The 26,235-nt window shown below is 45.0% G+C and overlaps 3 protein-coding genes across 7 annotated transcripts in view; all 3 read left to right on the top strand.

The window, feature by feature from the left end:
* LOC310686879 (uncharacterized protein) overlaps positions 1–19,262 on the top strand; it is a 34,182-nt gene extending 14,920 nt beyond the window's left edge. For 2 of the 3 annotated variants that reach the window (XM_083461345.1, XM_083461344.1), the window contains exon 2: positions 16,455–19,262. In XM_083461345.1, coding sequence (XP_083317471.1) covers positions 16,640–18,331 — 1,692 coding nt within the window. In that variant the 5' untranslated portion in view covers positions 16,455–16,639 and the 3' untranslated portion in view covers positions 18,332–19,262. Of the gene's footprint in view, positions 1–15,934; positions 16,003–16,454 lie in introns of those variants that run through there. The other variant, XM_083461343.1, reaches the window with a different exon arrangement.
* LOC310686837 (uncharacterized protein) overlaps positions 1–26,235 on the top strand; it is a 225,745-nt gene that overhangs the window by 2,157 nt on the left and 197,353 nt on the right. For all 3 annotated transcript variants that reach the window (XM_083461176.1, XM_083461177.1, XM_083461178.1), the window contains exon 2: positions 15,815–15,925. The gene's annotated coding sequence lies outside the window, so the exon portion shown is untranslated. The remainder of the gene's footprint in view (positions 1–15,814; positions 15,926–26,235) is intronic.
* LOC310688155 (uncharacterized protein) lies at positions 279–19,262 on the top strand. Its single transcript, XM_083464278.1, has 3 exons — positions 279–461; positions 4,636–7,181; positions 18,463–19,262. The coding sequence occupies exon 2, from the start codon at positions 4,759–4,761 to the stop codon at positions 7,075–7,077; it is 2,319 nt and encodes a 772-aa protein (XP_083320404.1). The 5' UTR covers positions 279–461; positions 4,636–4,758; the 3' UTR covers positions 7,078–7,181; positions 18,463–19,262.

Below are 26,235 nucleotides of genomic sequence, written 5' to 3'. Positions count from 1 at the left end.
GAGGAAGTGTGCATGCACACGAAAGCTTATACCTAGAACAAACTTAGTTGGTCCCTAAGGTGCTACTGGACTATTCTTTTTCACTTCAACTGTGTCAGACCAACACGGCTATCTTCGATTAAGTACAGTTATGTCCTGCTTTTCAGTGTCACTTTAGGATAGTCAGAAGACGGGCTCAAGTTCAGGCAGCACGTCATCATTAATAAGCACCATTGGGGTGGGTGTTTCCGTCTGGGATTCCCATGTGCCAGCTGCTTTCCTTCTGTTTCTCCTGCTCTCTCCATGCAATGTGAGGCATGAGGACAGAGGTCCATCTCCAAGAACAGGAGCTTCCCTGAGCACCCATTCAGCTGACCCCAAGCACCAAGCCTTGCCACTAGTTCTCTGACTGACCCAGACCACAGTCCCTGGAAAAGATGAAGGCCTGGGTCTCACATAATGGTCCACATGGACCTCCTGAGGTCAGTGGGACTGTGCAGGTGATTCATGAAGATCTAGAGGTGGAAACGGGGGCAACCACTTGATTTGAAAGGCAGTCTTAGAGTAAAAATTCTTGCTAAATGTAGTTTTTATCAATCTCTTTATCTCTTCATAAATCATGTTCCAAAATCTTTGTATCCCTAGACAGGACCACCACATATGGTAGTATGTTCCTATCTGTTCCTTACATCGCCAGCACTTGTTATTATTTGATTTATTTATTTTTGCAAGTTTTACAGGGGTCAGGTACCACCTATAGTACATTTTCATAAGATTTTCTCTTATAAGGAAACAAGCCGTGAATTTTATATTTTTAGTCCATAATTCGTTCCAAATATTGGGTTTGATCGTATGTCCCAGGTCCCTCTCCCATTTTACTGTAATTTCTTTGATATCTTCCTCCTTTCTTTGCCAATTCAAAAGTAGTTTGTACATTTTAGAAAGTGTCTTTTGATTATTATATAAAATATCCTTCTCCAGATAGGATATTTTTTTGTCAAATCTTTTGGTTCTTTTATCCTTTTCAAGGGCAGCTTTAAATTGATAACACTCCAGCCAGGTTATTCCCTTCTGTTTCAATTCGCTTAGGCCCTTTATTTTCGGATCACTACTTGTTTCCTCTACTAAATCCTTATATGTTAGCCAATCGCTGTTCATATTCATCCTGTGAACTGACATAGATTCCATTGGTGACAGCCACCATGGTGTTTTGGTTACTACTGATTTTTTACTCCTCTCCCATACTTCATATAATGCCCTTCTCACAATGTGATTTAAAAATCCTTTGCAGGATTTAACCTTGTCATAGCCTATGTAGCCATGCCACCCGTACACAATATCCCATCCCTCCAGATCTAGGACTTCCGTGTTTTTAATTAATATCCAGTGTGGTGTAGTGGTTAAGAGCGGTAGTCACGTAATCTGGGAAACCGGGTTCGTGTCTCCGCTCCTCCACATGCAGCTGCTGGGTGACCTTGGGCTAGTCACACTTCTCTGAAGTCTCTCAGCCCCACTCACCTCACAGAGTGTTTGTTGTGGGGGAGGAAGGGAAAGGAGAATGTTAGCCGCTTTGAGACTCCTTCAGGTAGTGATAAAGCGGGATATCAAATCCAAACTACTCTTCTTCTTCTCCTCCTCCTTCTTCTTCTTCTCTTCTTAATCCATGTCCAACACACTGCCTCAAAGTACAGTTTAAGGTCAGGGACCGCGAAGCCTCCTTTTTCCTTCAACTCTGTTACTAGCTTAAATTTTATGCGTGGTTTTTCCCCTTGCCAAATAAACTTGGCAAGGTCCTTCTGCCAATCCTTAAAACACTTTACGCCTCTAATTATAGGTATTGTTTGGAACATAAAATCATCTTTGGCAATACCATCATTTTAACTGTGGATATTCTCCCCCACAGGAATAATTTTAATTTTCCCCAAGTCTCTAATTCTTTTTTTATTTCCTTCCACTTCTTCTCATAATTGTCCTTATATAAGTTTATATTCTTATTGGTGATCCAAACCCCCAAATAATTTACCTTATTGGCTACCTTTAAACCTGTTGTATTTTCCAGTTGCTCTTGTTCCAACTTACGTAAATTTTTCATTAATAATTTGGATTTTCCTTTATTCAGTTTGAACCCAGAGACTTTCCCAAATTCTTCCAGTTGTGCAAGCATTTTTTGGATACTTTCCACTGAATTTTAAGTGGTTACGATTACATCATCGGCAAAGGCTTTAATTTGGTAGTATCGAGTTCCTAGGTTAATTCCTCTTATATTTTTATCCTTTCTTATTGCGCCCTCCCTGTGGAACGCCCTCCCACCAGATGTCAAAGAGAACAACAACTACCAGACTTTTAGAAGACATCTGAAGGCAGCCCTGTTTAGGGAAGCTTTTAATGTTTGATGTATCATAGTATTTTAATATTCTTTTGGAAGCCGCCCAGAGTGGCTGGGGAAACCCAGCCAGATGGGCGGGGTATAAATAATAAATTATTATTATTATTATTATTATTATTATTATTATTATTATTACTATTAAAAGTGGTTCCAAGGTGGCAATAAAAAGAAGTGGGGAGAGAGGGCTGTCTTGTCCCCCTTTCGATGCTGAACTCTTCGGTGATCTCGTTATTTATTAGCAGTTTTGCTTTTTTGTTATCATATATCGCCCTAATTCCATTAATTATTTTCTCCAGACCTTTGAAAGTTTCCAATAGGAAATTCCATGATACTCTATCAAAAGCTTTTTCTGCATCAACCAATAACATGGCCATCTTTTTACTTGGTTTCATTTCCACATATTCCAACAGGTCAATTATTATTCTTGTATTGTCTTTTATATGTCTATCCGGTAAGAAGCCCGCCTGGTCTCTGCTGATTATTTTGTTTAGAGTCTTTTTTAATCTATTAGCCATCACCCCAGCATATATTTTATAGTCTGTATTCAACAGGGAGATTGGTCTATAATTTTTCATGTCTGTCAACTCCACTCCCTGTTTTGGGATTAGAGTGACCAGTGCTTCTTTCCATGATTGTGGTATATCTTTCCCTCCCAGTATATTATTCATTATTCTTTGTAATATAGGGAGGATTACTTCTTCCAGGTTCTTATAATACAGTAATGTGATTCGTCAAGACCTGGCGATTTGCCACTCTTCATTTTTTTTTATTACTTGTGCCATTTCATCTATTTCTATATTGGAGTTTAGGGCCTCAACTTCTTCTTTTTCAATTCTTGGTAATTTATTTTGTTGTAAATACTCTTCCATTTTATTAACCTCTAAATGTTCTTGTTTATATAAATCTTTATAAAAGTTTAAGAATTTTATTTTTATTTTTACTGGGTCTGTTGTTTCCTCTCCTTTGTCCAAAATTTTATTTATAACTTTTTTTGTTTGCTTTTCATTTATGCTAACAACTTACCGGGCTTATTGGCGGACTCAAAATACCTTTGTTTTCCCCATTTAATTTAATTTTCTACTTCCTTATTTAATATACGAGAGATATGGGATTGCAATATCTTTATTTTTTGTAATATTTCATGACTTTTTGGATTTTTGATCAACTCTTTTTCATTAATTCTTATCTGGTTAGTTAGCTCTTGGATATTATTGTCTTTTATCTTCTTCAGTCTAGCCATTTGTTGTATTCCAAGACCCCTCATGTACGCTTTACTAAACTACATTTATGTCTGCATTTTGTTTCCCATTTATCTCGAAAAATTCCGCTAACTTGATTTTTGCTTGCGTCACTCATTGGTCGTCTCTCCATATAATTTTTACTAGGAATGGTTTCAGATACTATTCCCAAAAACAAAACTAGGCTATTTATGTACGCAACGTCAGCAGTAAGGGTTGTAGTGGCAAAACACTGGAAAGATAAAAATATACCCACTAAAGAGGAATGGGTAGTCAAATTGTGCGAGTACTTGGAGCTCGCAAAGCTGACCGATGCAATAAGAGATAAACCTTAAAAAATGGTGAAAGAAGAATAGGAATATTTAAATAATTATGTAGGGGACAAGGGCTCAACAAGAAAGATCTGGCTATGTTTAGAATGATACCGCATAGAGAAATGCTCCCTGATACCAAGATGAGGGATTCCTTTGGAATGCAGATAGAGAGAATTGATAAGAATAATGATCTGTTGTGAGCTTGACGGAAGTGTACAATAGATGAGCTTTCCTGCTTAGGCTCATTTTTCTTTTTCTTTTTTTCTTTTTCTTTTTTCTTTTATCTTTCCCATAGTTGCTTATGTTCTGTGTCATGTACCTCAATATTTTTTGTAGACTTTTTTCATTTTTTTCCCATTACTATTAAGGAATTTTTCTTTGTCATTTTGGTTGTCTATATTTCTAAGTACCTGTTTACATGTACTTGTTTAAAGCAAAATAAAAGTTTAAAAAAAGAGAGAAGAAGAAAAAAGAAAGAAAGGCAGTCTCAGAGGACAACGGTATTCTAAGATCATTCTGTGTTATTAAAGATGATTGAGGATTATAAAAGGTTGCTGATGCATTACTACCATTTGACATCATACCATTTTCATTTCCTAAAAATTGGGAACATGGTGAGGACATGGGAGAATGTAGGAGATGTTGAAATAAGAGAAGGTGCTAATGGAGGTTGATGTGTCCTTTTTTTTCTGTGTTCTTTTTCCTGAAGCCCAAACAGGATTTCCTTTCTGCCCACTCTGAAAAAGGTGATGGAGAAGACAGAATAGCAGGGGACAGGGCACCTTTCGTTTCATTAGGAATAGCCATTAAAATGTGTGAAATGTGGAATATGCTTCACTGAATGAGCACACATAGTTCACATCAACGAACACAAAAAGGAAAGAACCCATTTAAAGGTATGGAGTGCGGAAAGAGCTTCTCTTTCAATGCAAAACTTAGAACACACCAGCGGACTCACAGAGAGAGAAAACGTTTTAAGTGCAGGGAGTGTGGGAAGAACTTCAGTCAGAGTGGAAACCTTAAAGTGCACAAACGGACTCACACAGGGGAGAAACCATATGAATGTATGGAGTGTGGAAAGAGATTCAGTCAGAGTGGACACCTTAGACAACATCAACGGACTCACACAGGGGAGAAACCGTTTCAGGGTAGGGAGTGTGGAAAGAGCTTTAGGGATAATGGAAACCTTAGAACACATGAACGGACTCACACCAGGGAGAAACCATTTAAATGTATCGAGTGTGGAAAGAGTTTTAGTAATAATGGAAAACTTAGAACACATGAACGGACTCACACCGGGGAGAAACCATTTAAATGTATCGAGTGTGGAAAGAGCTTTAGTGAAAATGGAAGTCTTAGAACACATGAACGGACTCACACCGGGGAGAAACCATTTAAATGTATCGAGTGTGGAAAGAGCTTTAGTGCAAATGGAAATCTTAGAAAACATGAACGGACTCACACCGGGGAGAAACCATTTAAATGTATCGAGTGTGGAAAGAGCTTTAGTGAAAATGGAAGCCTTAGGAAGCATCAACGGACTCACACAGGGGAGAGACCATTTAAATGTATTGAGTGTGGAAAGAGCTTTAGTGATAATGGAAGCCTTAGGGAACATCAACGGACTCACACAGGGGAGAGACCATTTAAATGCATGGAGTGTGGAAAGGACTTCAGTCAGAATAGAAGCCTTAGGAAGCATCAACGGACTCACACAGGGGAGAAACCATATAAATGTATTGAGTGTGGAAAGGACTTCAGTCAGAATGGAAGCCTTAGGGAACATCAACGGACTCACACAGGGGAGAAACCATTTAAATGCATGGAGTGTGGAAAGGACTTCAGTCAGAATGGAAGCCTTAGGAAGCATCAAAGGACTCACACAGGGGAGAAACCATATAAATGTATGGAGTGTGGAAAGAGCTTTAGTGATAGTGGAAGCCTTAGACTACATCAACGGACTCACACAGGGGATAAACCATATAAATGTATCGAATGTGGAAACAGCTTTAGTGAAAATGGAAACCTTAGGAAACATCAACGGACTCACACAGGGGATAAACCATATAAATGTATCAAGTGTGGAAACAGCTTTAGTGAAAATGGAAACCTTAGAAATCATCAACGGACTCACACAGGGGAGAAACCATTTAAATGCATTGAGTGTGGAAAGAGCTTTAATAATAGTGGATACCTTAGAAGACATCAACGGACTCACACAGGGGAGAAACCATTTAAATGCATGGAGTGTGGAAAGGACTTCAGTCAGAATGGAAGCCTTAGGAACCATCAACGGACTCACACAGGGGATAAACCATATAAATGTATCAAGTGTGGAAACAGCTTTAGTGAAAATGGAAACCTTAGAAATCATCAACGGACTCACACAGGGGAGAAACCATTTAAATGCATTGAGTGTGGAAAGAGCTTTAATAATAGTGGATACCTTAGAAATCATCAACGGACTCACACAGGGGAGAAACCATTTAAATGCATGGAGTGTGGAAAGAGCTTCAATCAGAGTGGAAACCTTAGAAATCATCAACGGACTCACACAGGGGAGAAACCATTTAAATGCATTGAGTGTGGAAAGAGCTTTAATAATAGTGGATGCCTTAGAAGACATCAACGGACTCACACAGGGGAGAAACCATTTAAATGCATGGAGTGTGGAAAGAGCTTCAATCGGAGTGCAAACCTTAGAAATCATCAACGGACTCACACAGGGGAGAAACCATATAAGTGTATCGTGTGTGGAAAGAGCTTTAGGAACAGAGGATATCTTAGAAAACATCAACGGACTCACACAGGGGAGAAACCATATCAATGTATCGAGTGTGGAAAGAGCTTTAGTCATAGTGGAAGCCTTAGACTACATCAACGGACTCACACAGGGGAGAAACCATTTAAATGTATTGAATGTGGAAAGAGCTTTAGTAACAATGGAAGCCTTAGACTACATCAACGGACTCACACAGGGGAGAAACCATTTAAATGTATCGAGTGTGGAAAGAGCTTCAGTCAGAATGGAAAACTTAGAACACATCAATGGACTCACACGGGGGAGAAACCATTTAAATGTATGGAGTGTGGAAAGAGCTTCAGTCAGAATGGAAATCTTAGAAAACATCAGCAGACACACAGGGGAGAAACCATGTAAATGCATGGACTGTGGAAGGAGCTTCAGTCAGAGTGGAACCCTTGATTTATGTCAACAAACTCACACAAAAGACAAAGCATATAAATATCAGGAAAGTAGATAGAGTTTCACTCTTAGTGGAAGTTCAAAATCAACAGACTCATGGACATGAAGAAGTTTAAGAGTTGAAACCCTTCAGACCATCAACAAACTCAGAGAGCATAAGAAGTTTAAATGAAAAGACTGCAAAAAATGCTTCATTTATAATGGAGTATTTAAGGAACAGGGACGCGGGTGGCACTGTGGGTTAAACCACAGAGCCCAGGACTTGCCGATCAGAAGGTCGGTGGTTCGAATCCCCGCAACAGGGTGAGGTCCCATTGCTCGGTCCCAGCTCCTGCCTACATAGCAGTTCGAAAGCATGTGAAGTGCAAATAGATAAATAGGTACGGCTCCGGCAGGAAGGTAAACGGCGTTTCCGTGCGCTGCTCTGGTTCGCCAGAAGCGGCTTAGTCATGCTGGCCACGTGACCTGGAAGCTGTACGCCAGCTCCCTTGGCCAATAAAGCAAGATGAGCACCGCAACCCCAGAGTCGGTCAAGACTGGACCTAATGGTCAGGGGTCCCTTTACCTTTATCTAAGGAACATCTAGGAACTCTCACATGGGAGAACCCATTTAGATGTATGGAGTGTGGGACTCCTTCCTCTCAGAGTCCACTCTGAGCAATGAACTCAGCAGGAAATCATTCCTAAAAACAAGAGGTATATGTGAAGTTCTGGTGTTTATATGTAAAACAGTATAATAATGAAATAATGAAGGCAGCATCTCACAATGGTGAGTATAACTTTAGATGAAAGTACCTTTGGTTTTTGCTCTAAACTCTGTCATTCTCCCACCGCATGATCTCCAAGCACTGCTTCTTCACCAGAACTTCATCGCTGCCTCCTGCGGGTCATGAAGAATACTGAAATTGAATGGGATATTTCCCCCCCAGCCTAATTTCGAAAGGGGGAAGGAGGGGCTATAGGTACCAGGGAAATCTCCTGGTGGGGGCATCTTCACTCTTGAACCCCATGGGGCAACCCCAGAGCTCCTGTTTTTTCAGGAGTTTGGGGAAGATAGCATCCAGGGAGACTCCCCCTCCTGCTGTGACCAGCTCCCCTCTCCCCTGGTCTCCTAGAACACACAGGAAATCCAGTTCAGACCCCATGAGCCTGTACATGATATTAAGAGGTGTTGTTTTTTTGTCCCAAAATGCACCACTTTAATCGCATTGACAATGAGCTGTATCTGTTCATTCACTCCCTTTGAAGAAGTCCTTTTGGAGCTCCTTGCAATCTCTCTCTGTTTGAAAAACCCTGGAAAAATTGCTGCCATCAGCAAACTTTGCCCCCTCCCTGCTCCCTCCTAAGTCTAGTTCATTTATGAACAAGTTGAAAAGCCACAGGTCCCAATACTGGTCTTGAGGGGACTCCGCTTTCTGCTCCTCTCCATTCAGAGAACTGTCTATTTACTCTCCTGGTGTTTCTGAAGGAGGGCTGCCTTCCTGGTGGTGGGATGGCGATGAGCAGAAAGAGGGAGAAAAGGGAGCAGACCGGAAGGGGAGATATTGCAAGCTGAGGAGGAAACAGGGTTTCGTGAGCAGGAAGAGTTTGGGGCAGAGAGCAGTTCAGGCTTGGAAGGAGGAGAGGAGGGGGCCAGGAGACCCAGAGGAGGCCAATGCCAAATCCAGCTGCTCCAGAGAGAACGGAAAGGAGCTGTAAGCGCCCTGCGCTCTGACGCGCACCAGTCACTTCCTCCCGGATCTTGGTGCTGCCGGTGCAGCTGCATTTAGGAGAAAAAGAGAAATTGGAAACCGAGCCCAAGGCCCTTGCTATCCAAAGTGGCCACTGGGACCAGCCTTGGGGCATCTTCCTTGGGAAAAAGGAAAAGTTTCAGATCTCAGGTTCCCCGACAGGGAATGACAGCTTTGATTGGCGTTCTCCCCTTGCAGTTCATTGCCTCTCTAACTGCAGAACCCCAAGTCTCCCGTTCTCCCCTCCCCCTCCTCGCTACCTCTTGCCAGGAAGGCTGGGAGTGAAGACCGTAAGCAAAAGAGACAGCCAAGGATGAGAATCTGGGTTGCTGGGTGTTTCAGAGAATCCCGCCCACAATCTTCTCCATTCCTAGACTCACGTCCGCATGCGCTGCTCCTGGCCACCCCGGGGTCTTTTGCTAGATTAATTCATGGCTGGCCTGGGGCTGAAAATAAACTACCAAAAAACTAAATTACTGACAAAAGGCCTCACAATGGAAGAAAAAAAAAAAAGAACTTCTAGAAAAATCAGGTCTGGAAACTAAAAATAAGGTTAGATACCTAGGGATCTGGATTTCAAAAAAAGTTTAAATTTTTCTTAGGATAATTCTAGTAAAGTATGGAAAGAAAATTTTAAAAATATGGAAACCTGGACTAAACGCCATCTCTCACTCTGGGGAAGAGTCTCGGTTGTGAAAACGAATATCCTCCCCAAAATGATTTTCTTATTCCAAACAATGCCCATTTTAGGAGAAATGAATTGTTCTAAGGAGTGGAAAAGGGAAATATCTAGATTTATATGGAGTGCCAAGAAACTGAGAATTAAACGCCAGTTATTAACAGATCAAAAGGAGAGAGGAGGTTTTGCATTGCCAGATTTGGAATTCTACCATGCGGCGGCAGGATTGGTTTGGATAAAAGACTGGATTACACTAAAAGATACGGACCTGTTAGACTTGGAAGGCCACGAGAATCTGTCTGGATGGCACGCTTCTTTAATATACGAAAAAGTGAAGGTCCACAGGGGATTTTTGAGCCATGTGAAATAAAATCTGGAATAAATATAAAGGAATACTTGAGCCAAAAATACCCTTGTGGACATCACCAAGAGAAGCTATATACTCATGTTAGAATATTTACAACTAGCAAAACTGAAGGGAAGAGTTAGAGGAGTATTGAACCAGAAAATATTTGGAGAATGGAGAATATTTAAGGATTATAAAAGAACATATTGTACCAACCACACCATATTAGCAGAACTTGAGTGATACTTGTAAACACAACAAATACCGTTTGTGGAGTAGACCGGAACAATATTAAAGAATATAAAACTGTGCGAAAAAAACGACAGTATAAACAGTACAATGAGAATGATTGGAAGACTCATTTTGTCAGAAGTCTTTTTTATTTAATTAGGAAGATTAAGTTTTTTTATGCACATAAATCTCCTTTTTCTTCTTTGTTTTTCTGTATTTTCTTCTTTCCTTTTTTCTTACTTTTTTTAAAATATTCTTTTTTGCAATATGATATTCCAAATTTTTTGTATATGTGTGTAATTTAAATCAATAATGATTATTTTAAAAAATAAATCAATTTGTGGCCGGCCTGATCAAGTGTTGATTCCTCTGGTTAGCCCCGCTGGAACTCCAGTTCTCTCCAGACCCTGGGGTCACTAGAGGACTGGTGGCCTGGTGCGCGCTGGATCACCAGTCCTTCCTTGCCCCCAGAATCGGGCAACCGAAGGTCTCATCTGGGGTGCCATCTGTTGTAAACAAAAGCTGCCCTTCTTCCCTAATGGGGGACACAAGAGCCCTTTATAGAGTCCCTTGTAGGTTCTCCATCGGTAGGAAAAAACAACAGAGGCAACCAGGGAATATTGAGAGGCAAAGCAGCTAGTAAGCCTGATCTCTATTGATCTGTTGCAACAGGGTGCTCCCCTCACACACAGGAAAGTAAGAGGACCCAGAACAAAGGTGTGCCTGCCTTTATATAGACATTTTAAATTCCCTGCCCTGGAGCTCAAGACCACCCCTCCATACATCACAGCAGGGGCATAACCCAAGACCACCCCCCCACATACATCATACCTACATCACAGAAAAGGTGGTCTACAACAGAAATTTGAATGTTGTCATTTTTCCTGTCTGCCAGGTTATCTGATAATGCCTTATCTGATTCCCTTTCCTGGTAGTCTGATCATACCTTTGAGATGGTGATTTCCCAATTCCTGAGACAATGGGAAGGTTCCCTCACCCGCTCCCTCCTTGCAGAGAAAACGTTTGGTCAGTTTGGGAGTCTAAATGGTTTCAGGACGGTCTTCCTGTGCTGCTCCAGACATGTGGTCCACATATCTATGTATGTGCTTGGTTGGTGCATTTATGAACATTTATTATATATATAAGACCTTCAATTTTTTATTACATGATTCATCCAGCCCAGCCTTTCGCACGATGAATTCTGCATATAAGTTAAATAAGCAGGGAGACAATATACAGCCTTGTCAAACTCCTTTCCCAATTTTGAACCAATCAGTTGTTCCATATCCAGTTCTAACTGTAGCTTCTTGTCCCACAAAGAGATTTCTCAGGAGACAGATGAGGTGATCAGGCACTCCCATTTCTTTAGGAACTTGCCATAGTTTGCTGTGGTCGACACAGTCAAAGGCTTTGGCATAGTCAATGAAGCAGAAGTAGATGTCTTTCTGGAACTCTCTAGCTTTCTCCATAATCCAGCGCATGTTTGCAATTTGGTCTCTGGTTCCTCTGCCTCTTCTAAATCCAGCTTGCACTTCTGGGAGTTCTCGGTCCACATACTGCTTGAGCCTTCCTTGTAGCATGTTAAGCATAACCTTGCTAGCGTGTGAAATGAGTGCAATTGTGCGGTAGTTGGAGCATTCTTTGGCCCTGCCCTTCTTTGGGATTGGGATTCATGTGTGGCAGGAACCCCCCCCCCAATCATTCAATTTGTACAAAAACGACGACACACACACACGACATAGGCAACACTTCTGTTATAAATTCATAGAGAATCAGCCATACATCGGATCTGCACCGTTCCACTTTTATTTTACACCATGAGGGAAGGACTATCAAAGGGGGGAGACTTGACACAAGGCAGCCATACTCCCCCAAGCGTACAAACACGTCCGCAGATTTCTCCCTTGACACGTGGAATCCGCTTCTGGCTACAATTGTATCGGCTGCTTCTCTGAGCCTCTTGGCTGTTGTGCCGGGACGGGGCCTGTGTCCACGGTCCTTGTCCTGGCCTGAGTCAGAGGCTGGGGTGGGGAGCTGGGATTGGGGGGGGGGAGTCGTTTAACTGCCCCCCTCCATTCCTGGTTTGAACAGACCAAGACCTAAAACACGGAGGGATCTAAGCTCGTGGGGTGGGGGAGGGGAGGATGTTGCCATGCAAACCTTGTAGGAGGGACGGGACCCACTTGGCAGCTGGATCTCCGGGATCAGCCCCTCCCCCGCTCTCCAATCCACTAAAGGAAGGGGGGAACCTTCCTCTCCTCCCCCCCCCACTCAAACGTTCCCTCCCCTCCCTGCACATCCTCCTCTCACCCCGCCCCCACCATCCCAAATCCCTCCCCCAATACATTGCTCCTCCTCCAATCCGGCTCTTCTGTTCCAGGAATGGGGGGGGGGTGTGAGCCCCCTCCCTACCTGCCTGCGTCTCCCGGAAGTGGAGCTTCCACTCCGGATTGCTGCTCTGCCCCACAGCTCTAGGGGCGTGCGCGTTCTCAAAGGGGAGGAGGGGCGGCAGGTAAATCCTCCCCACCCACGTGGATGTTGCAGGAAAGGAAAGGAGGATCGGGAGCGAGCACAAAGAGGTAAAGGGGTCGGAGGGAGAAAAGGACCCAGAGACCCCCTCCAGCTCCCCAAAGCGCCTTCCGTGGGGCCTGGATTCCTGCACTCGTGCTGCGAAGGGGGCTTTCCTCGCAGGGGTGGAGATGGGGCGCCCCCCCACGAGGACTCCCTGGCCCCGTTTCCCCCGTGCAGGCATCCCTGGGGCGCGGAGAGAAGCGGGCCAGGAAAGGGTTAAGGGGTGCGGGAGGCGCCTGGATAGAGACCCCCCCTGTCCCTCCCTGGCTCATCTTGGGGGGCAATAGGGACGGAGAGATGGGTCGCGCAGGGCGAGGGGTGAGCCGGGCCAAGGGGGCGTCTGGGTGCAGGGGAGACTCCGGGAGAAAGAGAGGGGGTCATGGAAGTGGGGGGAGAAGGGAGGGGGCATCCCCGGGTCAGGGAAGCGCAGCAATGGGGGGGGAGAGGAAGACCACTCTTTGGGGAGACATCTCCATCCTGACGCCCACGATGAATCTCCGGAGGGGCCGCCTTGGCTTCTCCCTCCCTCCCTCCCAGGAATCGACCCCCCCTTCAGGGCGAACAGAGAGGGATCCCTGGAAAGTGGGGGGTCCAGTCTCCCCACCCCTTCCTGCAATCTCCATCCTCTTCCCACCCCATAAGCCCCTGCCCTGTCCAGACACAGCGCTTCTGCCCAGTCCATTCCTTGGTCCCCTGGAGAGGAGAGGAAATCCCCAGAGGAAGAGGGGAGGGGGGGAGGCCTTCTCAGAAGCGGCTCTTGGTTTCCGCAATCCAACCCAGGAAGCAGCCAGAAACCTTTCCCTCTCTCTCAGGCTTCCATCTTTAAGCGACTTTTCCGCTGAGGATGAGGATAATGTACACCTGTCATCAGAAACGGGTGCAGAGTCCATGGAATGGCTCTCAGGATTGGTACAGAAGTTGCACCTCGAAAACATTTCTGTTCCCCCTATTCTTTGTAGGCAATGTCAGAGTGACTGACAAGCTGAGATACAATCCTTCAGCATCCGATGACAGTGACTGCATGAATCTTCCCAGTCAAAGGACCCATTTTCAAGATAGACAGTGCCTGGGGCTGGAGGCTCTACACACCAGATGTGCCTGTGGAGGCCAAAGACTGCCAGTATTAGCACAGGTGAGGTGTGTGACGTCCCCAAATTTACAGACTGTGTGTGAATGAGAGTTTGTGGGTGGGATTATAGTTTATGGCAACCCTGTGATTTTCTCCACCCATAACATTTCTTGAGCTAATATTGCAGTATGAATTTCAAAATAACTACAAGAAAACCACAAAAGAATAATAATTGTAGTATTTATACCCTGCCCATCTGGTTGGGTTTCCCCAGCCACTCTGGGCAGCTTCCAGTAGATATAAAAGACAGGAAAACATCAAACATTATAGACCTCCTGACACAGGGCTGCCTTCAGCTGTCTTCCAAATGTCAGGTAGTTGTTCATTTCCTTGACCTCTGAAGGGACGGTGTTCCACAGGGTGGGCGCCACCACCGAGAAGGCCCTCTGCCTGCTTCCCTGTACCCTCACTTATCACAGAGAGGGGACCAGCAGGAGGACCTCAGAGGAGGACCTCAGTGTTCAGAGTGAAGGATGGGGGGTGGAGACGCTCCTTCAGGTCTACAGGGCCAAGGTGGTTGAGGGCTTTAGGTCGCCGATCTTGCTCCTCCATAATGATCTCCAAGTCCGACATATAGTTAGCAGAATAGGAAAAAACACTCAGAGGCAGCAAAAAATCCATTCAGCAGATAAATTTAGTATTGAAGGCAATGAATCATAACAATCAAAAACTGAATTTACAGTAAAACCCTAACACAGCATAGCAAAACAGCACTCAAGTAAGAAAGACACAAGAAGAGTAGAGAATAGCAGAATAGGAAGTGGGACCAGGTGCCTTTCAATACTGCGATTTATAAACAATTCAGTGTCAGAGTAATCTTGGGACTGGATAACAAGCTTGGCTCACTCCAGTTTAAGCCAGCTTCTAATGGTTCCCAAAACAAGGAAGGTTCAGCATAACCTCATAACAACTGATCCCACCACCTGCTCTCAGCAGAAAGGAAACTCCCTTAGCAGCTAAAATGCTCCAGCTAGAGAAAACATCAGCTTTGACTCACACACCACCAGAACCTTCTTGAACCAATAGACTAGGAATGATCTCTATATGTCAGATCAATACTTTTGTTGCCTGAAAGATGCAACCATGACACTTTAAAGATCAGCACAAGCAGTTTGAATTGCACTTGGAAATGCACTGGGAGCCAGGGAAGATCCTTTAGGACCAGTGATATGTAGTCTAGGCAGCTGCTCCCAGTTACTAGTCCAGCTGTCACATTCTGAATTAGTTGCTGTTTCTGTTTCACCTTCAAAGGTAGCTCCATGTAGAGCGCATTGCAGTAGACCAAGCAGGAGGTAACCAGAGCACTGACCACCCTAGTGAGACAGTCTGCAGGCTGGTAGGGTCTGCCTGCCACCTGTCCCCCAGGGACAGTGCTTCTGTCTTGTCAGGATTCAACCTCAATCTGTTAGCCGCCATTTATCCACAAACCACCAAGGCCACCAACACAGGCCATTCACTATCTTCACTGGTTCCAATTTAAAATATAGGAAGAGCTGGGTATCACCCACATGCCTCTGAACACCCAGCCAAAAACCCCTGATGATCTCTCCCAGCGGCTTCATATAGATATTAAAAAACATGGGGAGAGGACAGAGCCCAGGGGTCTGAACACTCATCCCCCAACACCATTTTATGGACATGGCCCAGGAGGAAGGAGGGGAACCACTGCATAGCAGGGTCCCCAGCACCCCTAGAGGGTTCAGAAGGATACCATGGTCAAAGGTCTCCAAAGCCACTGAGAGATCCAGCAGAACCAGGAAACAGCTTCCCCCTCAGACTCTAGCCCATCAGAGATCATCAAGCAGCACAACCAGAACAGTTTCTGTTGCATGATGAGGCCTGAATCCCAACTGGAAGGATTATGGTGGCAGAAGCTTTCCTGGTCCTGCACCCCCAAAAGCTCCAGGAACAGGACTTTCATTATGCCTTCTTGACTGTGGGATTCACTGACATATGCCTTCTTGACTGTGGGATTCACTGTTGTTCTCATCCTCTCCATCCACCAGGGCCTGCCTTCACCTCAACAGAATTCCCTAATACACCAAGGATTTGAGAACAGCCAGGTTTTGCCAGCCAGTTGAAGCCTTTCCTGGGATTGTGGCTTCTGGAAGAAACAGGTGAGAGCTGAGTGCAGGCTGGGGACCAATGGTGGATAAATTACCCCGTAAGGTGCATGACATTTCCCCCACCAAAGGTACTACCGCTCCCCTAACACCCCATGACATCATATGATTATAATATTTAAGACAGAACAGGCATAAATTCATGTCCCCAGAAATAACACAACTTCAGGCCATTAGTGAATCAATACTACATTCCCAAGGTACTACATATTCCACTAAGTACAGTTTATCATTTTCCCTTGAATATCCTGCTTTTCAGTGTCATTTTAGGATAGTCCTGCGTCAAAAGACGGGCACGAGATCAGACAGCACATCGTTCTTTAAAAAATAATGCTGCTTTATGAACATTGGTTGAGGATTAGGAAAGGTTGATGATGCATTACTATCATTTGACATAATTGCATATTCATTTCCTGAATGTTGGGAACATGGGTAGGAGGTGAGGGAATGTAGGAGACGTTGAAATAGGAGAAGGTGCTAATGGAGCTCTTTCCCTTTGTTCTGTTCCTTGAAATCAAAACAGGATTCCCTTTCTTCCCACTCTGAAGAAGGAGATAGAGAAGAGAGTCAAAACTCCAGGGGATTGGGTACCTTTCCCCCCCACTAGGAATAGAAATTAAAATGTGTGAAATGTGCACTATGCATCATTGAATTAGCACACATAGTTCACATCAACAACCTCCAACAGGGGAGAAACCATTTAATAGTATGGAGAGTGGGAAACGTTTCACTGATATTGGAAAACTTAGAACACATCAACGGACTCACACAGGGGAGAAACCGTATAAATGTATAGAGTGCGGAAAGAGCTTCAGTCAGAATGGAAACCTTAGAACACATCAACGGACTCACACAGGGGAGAAACCATTTAAATGTATGGAGTGTGGAAAGAGCTTCAGTCAGAATGGAGAACTTAAATTGCACCAGAGGATTCACACAGGGGAGAAACCATATAAATGTATAGAGTGCGGAAAGAGCTTCAGTCAGAATGGAACCCTTAGAAGACATCAACGGACTCATACAGGGGAGAAACCATTTAAATGCCTGGAGTGCGGAAAGAGCTTTTCTGATAATGAACACCTTAGAAGACATCAACGGACTCACACAGGGGAGAAACCATATAAATGTATAGAGTGCGGAAAGAACTTTTCTGATAATGAACACCTTAGAAGACATCAACGGACTCACACAGGGGAGAAACCATTCAAATGCCTGGAGTGCGGAAAGAGCTTTACTGATAATGAACACCTTAGAACACATCAACGGACTCACACAGGGGAGAAACCATTTAAATGTATGGAGTGTGGAAAGAGCTTCAGTAAGAGTGGACACCTCAATATACATCTACAGACTCACACAGGGGAGAAACCATATAAATGTATGGAGTGTGAGAAGAGTTTTAGTATTAGTGAGAGCCTTAGAAGACATCAACGGACTCACACAGGGGAGAAACCATTTAAATGCCTGGAGTGCGGAAAGAGCTTCAGTCAGAATAGAGACCTTAAATTACACCAGCGGATTCACACAGGGGAGAAACCATATAAATGTATAGAGTGCGGAAAGAGCTTCAGTCTGAATGGAGCCCTTAAATTACACCAGCGGACCCACACAGGGGAGAAACCATATAAATGTCTGGAGTGCGGAAAGAGCTTTACTGGAAATGGACACCTTAGAAGTCATCAACGGACTCACACAGGGGAGAAACCATATAAATGTATAGAGTGTGGAAAGAGCTTTAGTGATAATGGAAGCCTTAGAAGTCATCAACGGACTCACACAGGGGAGAAACCATATAAATGTATAGAGTGCGGAAAGAGCTTTACTGATAATAGACACCTTAGAAGTCATCAACGGACTCACACAGGGGAGAAACCATATAAATGTATAGAGTGTGGAAAGAGCTTTAGTGATAATGGAACCCTTAGAAGACATCAACGGACTCACACAGGGGAGAAACCATTTAAATGCCTGGAGTGCGGAAAGAGCTTTTCTGATAATGAACACCTTAGAAGACATCAACGGACTCACACAGGGGAGAAACCATTTAAATGTATGGAGTGTGGAAAGGGCTTCAGTCAGAGTGGACACCTCAATATACATCTACAGACTCACACACGGGAGAAACCATATAAATGCATAGAGTGCAGAAAGAGCTTTAGTGATAATGTAAGCCTTAGAACACATCAATGGACTCACACACGGGAGAAACCATATAAATGTATAGAGTGCAGAAAGAGCTTTAGTGATAATGGAAGCCTTAGAACACATCAACGGACTCACACAGGAGAGAAACCATTTAAATGCCTGGAGTGCGGAAAGAGCTTCAGTCGGAGTGGACACCTTAGAAAACATTGGCAGACACATGACGGAAAAATTGTTAAAATGTATGGCGTGTGGTAGGAGCTGCAGTCAGCGTGGAACCCTTCATTTATGTCAACCAACTCACACAAAAGCCAAACCTTATAAATATCAGGAAAGTAGATAGAGGTTCAGTCCTAGTGGAAGTTCTAAATCAACAGACTCACGGACAGGAAGAACTTTAGGAGTTGAAACCCTACAAACCATCAACAAACTCAAAGAGGAGAAGCAGTTTAAATGAAAAGATTGCAAAAAGTGCTTTATTTACAACGGAGTGTTTAAGGAACATCCAGGGACTCTCACATGGAAGAACCCATTTTGATGTCTGGAGTGTGGGACATCTTCCTCTCGGAGTCCACTCTTTTCTTCACAGAAATGAACTCAGCAGGAAATCAGTCATTAACACATGTTGTGTATGCGAAGTTCTGGAATTTATGTGTAAAACTGTATAGTAATGAAATATTGAAGGCAATGTCAAACAATGTGATTATAATCTAAGATGTAAAGTACCTTTTGATAGAGAAGCGGTGAGGGTTTATCTGGATTTCTGGTGGTCAGTGAGGATTAGGGCTGGGCGATATATTTTTCCATATTGGCTTCTAGACCACATCATGATAACCTTTCAAAAACAATTGATATGGCAACACCCCACAGATCACAGTGTCTGGGATGCTCATTTGCCTGGAAGCAGCCGGCAGAAAGCTTTGCTTCGTGAAGCCCCAGCAGATGCCGAGTTGCTGACTTCCCTCCAAAACCACATGAAGGGAAACACACCTCCATTGCCCTGTGTCCTTCCAGCCTCTTTCCTCCCTTGCTCCCTTCTGCCGGTTTGTGTGCCTGACTTAGATATCCTGTGTGCTGTATTTTTTTACTGCTGAAAGTGGATTTGCTCTCAGAAGCAAAGTTTTGTGCATCACTGGGGGCCCAGGGAGAACTGTATGCATTGAAAACTCAGTAAACTATTACTGAAGAAGTCCTGCTGCCTCTGTGTGTGTTTTTGACCTCAGTGTGGGAATTGCTCTACATGTGGCCCCTACCCTGCCGATACTTGGCTCATGCTCTGGAGTTGCTGTACTCAAACATGCAAGACGGGTGCATCTGTATGTGACTGGTTTTTGCACCAAACTCTCTCACCCCCCCCCCCACATATGATCTCTGAATACTGCTTCTTCACTACAACTTCTCGCGGCCTCCTACGTGTTCTGAAGAAAACTTAAAATACTCTAATTTAATGGGAGATTTTCCCCCATGCCTTATTGCAAGAGGGGGAAGGAGGGGCTGCAGGTACCAGGGAAGTCTCCTGGGGGGCCCATCTTCCCTCACAAACCCCAAATAAGCTCCTGCTTATTCTGGGGTTTGGGGAAGATAGTATTTTTCCATAGTCCCAGAAGTTATCATTCTTCCTGCCAAAGGACCAGTGTGCATATTATTATCGTACTGAATTTACTGTTGTTGTTGCTGCTGCTGTTGCTGTCATGGACTGGCTGGGTGAAAGGGGGGGAGGCACCAGCTGGCGGACCCCCAAGGGAAGAAGGCTCAGAGTCCGGGTGTTGTATGCCCCCAAAGGCTATCAAGTCTCCTAGGTTTGACCAATAAAAGGTGAATTTGGTGTTACGGGGGGGGGACCCAGGTGCGAGGCTGCTCAGCCACCCAGCTCATCAGGTAGAGCCCGTGGGTCCCTGCGGAATAAAGGAAGGAGTCCAGCCACCAACCGGAGCAAATAGCTGTAGATCGAAGTTTATTGCACAACAGGTTGAAAGAGGAATTGAACCCCAAGGATGGGGAATCTTCTTTCTTGTAGTTTGGATCCATTGCTCCGTGTCCCCTTCTCTGGAGCAGCAGAAAACAACCTTTCTCCCTCCTCCATAGGACATCCTTTTATATATTTGAACATGCCTATCTGTAATGGTTCTAGGGGTTGCTCGTGCGTAAATTGGTGCCAATTCTTGGCTTGCTCCTCTGGTTGAACCCTTTCTGTGTGGACAGTCACTCACTGTCTCAATCGCTCAATCGCTGGCAGAATCCGTCAGTGGGCGTCTCTTGAACTTCTTCCAACATAAAAATTCCTTGACAGCAAGTCTCCACCTTTGTTCTCTGCGCGGAAGCCTTCTGCGCAAGAACGGTGTGGGCGGCGGAGGACCCTCACTTCCCCTGCTGGTTCCCGGCAAGGACTCATGGGAGTGCCTCGCCGATTCCCCCTTCTGCCCCCCTTCTCCACTGGTGCTATGCTCCCTCCCTTCTCCAGAAGACGGGCTGCTTCTTCCCCTCCCGGGACTCTCTTCAGAATCCCTCTGGAGCTCTCTCTTTCCATCCCTCATGGCAGTTCCCTGACATCCACCTCCCCTCCAGGACCCCCCTCATCCCCTGCTCGAGTCTCTGATCCCACCTCCTCTCTCCTCTCGGCCAGCAATGTGGGGAATTCCCTGAACGAGCTCTCATTGTCCTCTGAGGATTCAAACCCAGCCTCCCATCCGCTCTGATCTCTTCCCGCTGGTGCCACCTCCCGGCCTGATTCTTCTCCCTCAGACACCTCCCCTCCCTCTTCTTCGGAGGCAGGGAAGCCTACAAAGTCCCCTTCTTCGTCTGTAGTCCCAAATTCTTCCTCCCAAAATCTAGCTAGTGGTTTTGGCTTATCTGGGAACAAACACTGGAATTCTTCCACCAGAAGCCTGTCTGTGATTGAATCAGCTGGTACCCATGTGTTTTCCGACTGGGGTGCTCCTTCCCAGGCCACCAAGTATTCCACCTGGCGACCTCACCACCTTGAATCGATTATCTCCGTGGCTTGGTTACAGTGCTCCCTCTCCTCTACCTGCGGGTGGGTGGTGGTTCCTCCTTCCCGCCCCTGAAATTCCCGCCCTTCTCTGTACGGTGAAAGTAGGGACCTGTGGAACACCGGATGTATTTTCATGCTGTCAGGCAACTTGAGTTTGAATGCTACGGGGTTCACCTGCTGGATGACCTCGAAGGGCCCCAGTCGCCTCGGCTGCAACTTCTTGCACCCTCCCTTCAGGGGTAACCCGGGGGTCGACAACCACACCCGGTCTCCCACCCGTATGGCATCCCCGTACGTATTCTCTTATGTCCTCCCTCACCTTTGGCCACCAGAACTGTCTGGTGACAAGCAGCATGGTCTTGTGCTGTCCAAAATGCCCAGCTGTTGGGTTGTCGTGGAGTTGTTTGAGTACTCTTCCCCTCAAGGCCTCCCCTGGTACATACAGCGCCCCTTATAATACAATAGCCCTTCCTTTTCCTCAAACCCTCCCTTGTCTTCCCTACCGTCTCGGAGTTCCCTGATTTTTGTCTGAGCGAATGCATCGTCTCTGGTAAGCTCTACCAGTTCTCCCTTCCCAACCAATGTTCCCCCACACACCTACCGATCCTCGGGGAACACGTGTCGGGCCTCCGATGGTCCCTCCCCTTCCATGTACTCCGGTTTCCGGGAGAGTGCATCCGCCATTACGTTTTCCTCTCCTGGCACGTATCGGATCTCGAAGGAAAACTTGGAGAACTCTTGGGCCCATCAAATCTGTCTCTGGTTGAGCACTCGTGCGGTCCACCAGTATTCCAAGTTCTTGTGGTCCGTTCTGACTTGTATCTTGTGCCGTGCCCCTATCAACAGATGTCTCCAGCGCCGAAAGGCAAGCAGTTCGCGGTCATACACTGTGTAGTTTTGCTCTGACTTGCTCAGCTTCCTTGAGAAAAAGGCACACGGCCTCCAGCTCTGCTTGGCCCCGGGCTGCAAAAGAACCGCTCCAAGCGCTCTGTCTGACGCGTCCGTCTCCAACCTCATGGGCTTCTCCAGGTCCACGTGCAGGAGCTCCTCCTCCGATGCAAACACCTTCTTCAGCTTTTCAAAGGACTGTTGTGCACTTTCTGTCCACACGAACCTTTTTTTGCTACTCAGACAATCTGTGATGGGCGCTGTCAAGTGCGCAAAGTTCTTTATAAACTTCCTGTAGAAGTTGCTGAAGCCCAGGAACCTCTGCACATCCTTTCTGGTTTGGGGGGCTTTCCATTCCAGCACTGCCTTCACCTTGCCTGGGTCCATGGCTAGGCCTTTGTCTGACAATCTGTACCCAAGAAACTCGACCTCCCTGGCGTGGAATTGGCATTTTTCCAACTTGACCCACAACTGGTGCTCCTGCAATCTCTGTAGCACCTCCCTGACGTCTCTGACGTGTTGCTTCTCATTCTCCGAATGTATTAGTACGTCATCTAAAAAGGCCACACAGTTCTTGTACAGCAGGGACCCCAACACATGGTGCATGAAACCTTGAAAGCAGGCGGAGCCCGACTGAAATCCAAATGGCATGACCAAGTACTCAAAGGCCCCCAGGGGGGTGAACATGGTTGTTTTCCATTAGTCCCCCTCCCTTATCCTAATCAGGTTGTAGGATCCCCTGAGGTCCAGCTTGGTAAAAATCTTCCCCTGCCTCACATGTGTCAAAATGTCATCGATTCTGGGCATTGGGAAGGTTCTGATACCAGGTTCAAGCCCCTATAATCTATGACGAGCCTGGGCTTATTGGTCCCCTTTTTGTCCACAAAGAACACCGGGCTGCCCCCCCCCCACTGCCTTGGATTCCCTTATGAACCCTCTCTTCAGGTTCTTGTCAATAAACTGCCGCAACTCCTGCATCTCCCGGTCAGACATGGCATACAGCTTACCCACTGGTAACTGAGCCCCTGGGTGTAGGTTGATTTGGCAGTCAAAGGGTCTGTTGGGGGGTAGCCTATCTGCCTCCCTCTCACTAAAGATCTCCTTCAGGTCAGCATATTGTGGTGGCACCTCCCCTCCTTGTTCCAGGGTCAACCCAGCCACCCTGGCCACCGTCATTCTTGGTTCCCTTCCCGCCAGACAGTGTTCTAAGCAGTAAGCTGACCCAAAGGTGACAGTCCGCTGATGCCACGACACTACTGGGTCATGTGTAGCCAGCCAGCTCATTCCCAGTATTATTGGGGGTCCTGCCAGTGTGGCTATGTGAAAAACAATGGTTTACGTGTGCTTGGAGACACTCATTCGCATTGGCGGTGTCTGGTGGGTCACTTCCCCTCCCAGGAGTTCTCTGCCATCGATGGTGGTTACCTGCAAGGGGAAATCTAAGGGCAGCAGGTGGAACTGGTGCTCCAAGGCAAAGTCTCTGCTGAAAAAATTACACGAGCTGCCTGAATTTAGCAGCGCCTTCACCTCGACCGGGTGCCCATTCGGGAGTTCTAGCACCACCTCTCTGGCTATAGCTGCCTTGGGTGGGTCAGGCTGGGGTACTTCTATTGGTTGCTGGCCTGGCTGCTGCCCCTGCTGATTGGCAGCCAGGCGCTGTCGTTTCCCTGCACCTGCCCTTCCTCCCCCATTTCGCCGTGGCCTGCAGCCCCCATCATGCCTTGCCAGGCCTTTCGTTGAGGGCAGACCTTAGCAAAATGTCCCGGCCTTTGACAGAGGAAACATTTCTTGGTAGTTTTCCACTCCTTTCCCTCTCTCCTCCGACCTTCACCAGCGTTTGAAACTTCGCACGCACACTATCTATTTCCATCGGCTCCGTCGCCTGGGAAGGCCCCTTCGGCATTTCAGGAATGCGGTTGTCATGGAAACGCTCGGCTCTCCCCTCCCGCTTCTCCGGAGCGCGCGCTTCCTGGCGTACGCCGATCGCCAGCACCGTCTTTATCAATTCATCCATCGAGCTGGAGGGGGGGTGCTCGGGACAATTCATCTTTCACATCGGAGGATAAGCCTGCCTCAAAGAGCATTTGTGTTTTTTTAAAAAATATATATTTATTAGAGTTTTGCATAAAATACACAAAATAACATAAAGACAGATAGTAAACAGCATAAAGCTAAGAAAACAGAAAAAGAAAAAAGAAGGAGAAAAGAAGAAGGAAAGAAAAAAACAGAAACATCATACATTCCATAACTTAATTTCATTCACATATTTCTTGGACTTCCTCACACCTCCCTCTTTTGTAATCCCAATCTAAAATTCTGTTCAGCAAATTATTCCCTCCATTTGTCTTAACATCATATTGCAAATTAATCTATTTTTCATAATTTCTTCTTTAACAGTTAACAATTCACTTAGACCTATTTATAATAATTTGTTGCCAAATACCACTTAGATTCAATTCAACATCACTTTAACATTCATTAATTTTACAATATTTCTGTAGATAGTCTTTGAATTTTTTCCAATCTTCTTCCACCACCTCTTCTCCCAGGTCTCGGATTCTGCCAGTCATTTCAGCCAGTTCCATAAAGTCCATCACCTTCATCTGCCACTCTTCCAGGGTGGGTAAATCTTGTGTCTTCCAATACTTTGCAATGAGTATTCTTGCTGCTGTTGTTGCGTACATAAAAAATGTTCTATCCTTCTTTGGCACCAATTGGCCGACTAAGCCCAGGAGAAAGGCCTCTGGTTTCTTCAGAAAGGTATATTTAAATACCCTTTTCATTTCATTATATATCATCTCCCAGAAAGCCTTAATCCTTGGGCACGTCCACCAAAGGTGAAAGAAAGTACCTTCTGTCTCTTTACATTTCCAACATTTATTATCGGGCAAATGATAGATTTTTGCAAGCTTGACTGGTGTCATGTACCACCTGTACATCATTTTCATAATATTCTCTCTTAGAGCATTACATGCCATAAATTTCATACCTGTGGTACACAACTGTTCCCAGTCAGCTGGCATAATACTATAGCCAAGATCTTGTGCCCATTTGTTCATAACCGGTTTCACTATTTCATCATGATTATTCCATTTTAACAGCAAGTTATACATTCTTGACAGTATCTTTGTTTTAGGTTCTAACAGTTCTGTTTCCAATTTTGATTTTTTCCACCTGGAAGCCAATTTTTCTGTCCAATTTATAGGCTTCCATAATTTGATGATAATGCAACCAGTCACGCACTTTATCTTTTAGTTTCTCAAAACTTTGCAGTTTTAATTTGTCTCCTTCTTGCTCTAAAATTTCCCAATATTTCGGCCATTTGGCCTCCATATTGGGCTTTTTCAGAGCCTTTGCTTCCATCGGCGACAACCACCTTGGGGTTTTGTTTTCAAGTAAGTCTTTGTATTTAGTCCAGACATTAAACAATGCTTTCCTTACAATATGGTTCTTAAAAGCTCTGTGAACTTTAACTTTGTCATACCATAGATATGCATGCCACCCAAAAACATTATTAAATCCTTCCAGATCCAAAATGTCTGTGTTTTCAAGAAGCAGCCATTCCTTCAGCCAGCAGAATGCAGCTGACTCATAATACAGTTTAAGGTCTGGCAGGGCAAATCCACCTCTTTCCTTTGCATCACTTAGTATTTTAAATTTTATTCTAGGCTTCTTGCCCTGCCAGACAAATTTAGAAATATCTCTTTGCCATTTCTTGAAACAATCCATCTTGTCCAGAATTTGCAGTGATTGAAACAGAAACAACATTCTTGGCAATACATTCATCTTAATGACAACAATTCGACCCAACAAGGAAAGCTTCAGACTTGACCAAATTTCTAGGTCTTTTTTCACTTCTAACCAACATTTCTCATAGTTATCCTTAAATAAGTTCAAATTCTTAGCAGTCATGTTAACCCCCAAGTATTTAACTCTGTTCACTATTGTTAAACCTGTCTCTTTCTGAAACCTCTCTCTCTCTAATGGTGTTAAATTCTTTTCAAACATTTTCATTTTTGATTTATTCAACTTAAAACCTGCCACATGACCAAACTCCTGAATTAGTTCTAGTACTCTGTTAGTACTGGGTTCTGGCTCCTGTAGTGTCCAAACTAGGTCATCTGCAAAAGCTTTCAATTTATACTGTTTGGCTCCGACCTGTATTCCTTTAAACTGACTGTCCCTTCTAATCATGTTTAGCAAAACCTCCAGGACCGAAATAAAGAGTAGGGGGAAAATTGGACAGCCTTGTCATGTACCTTTCTCTATCTTAAATTCCTCT

The sequence above is a fragment of the Podarcis liolepis genome (genome assembly GCF_965112155.1).
Source record: "Podarcis liolepis genome assembly, chromosome: 10".
In the NCBI taxonomy this organism is placed as follows: domain Eukaryota; kingdom Metazoa; phylum Chordata; class Lepidosauria; order Squamata; family Lacertidae; genus Podarcis; species Podarcis liolepis.
Note: the sequence above shows the minus strand (reverse complement) of the source record. Positions and strands in the feature narration are given on the sequence as shown.

Bases quoted from the DNA above. Each gene is read 5' to 3' on its own strand.
- LOC310688155 (XM_083464278.1), top strand. From the start codon at position 4,759: ATGAGCACACATAGTTCACATCAACGAACACAAAAAGGAAAGAACCCA.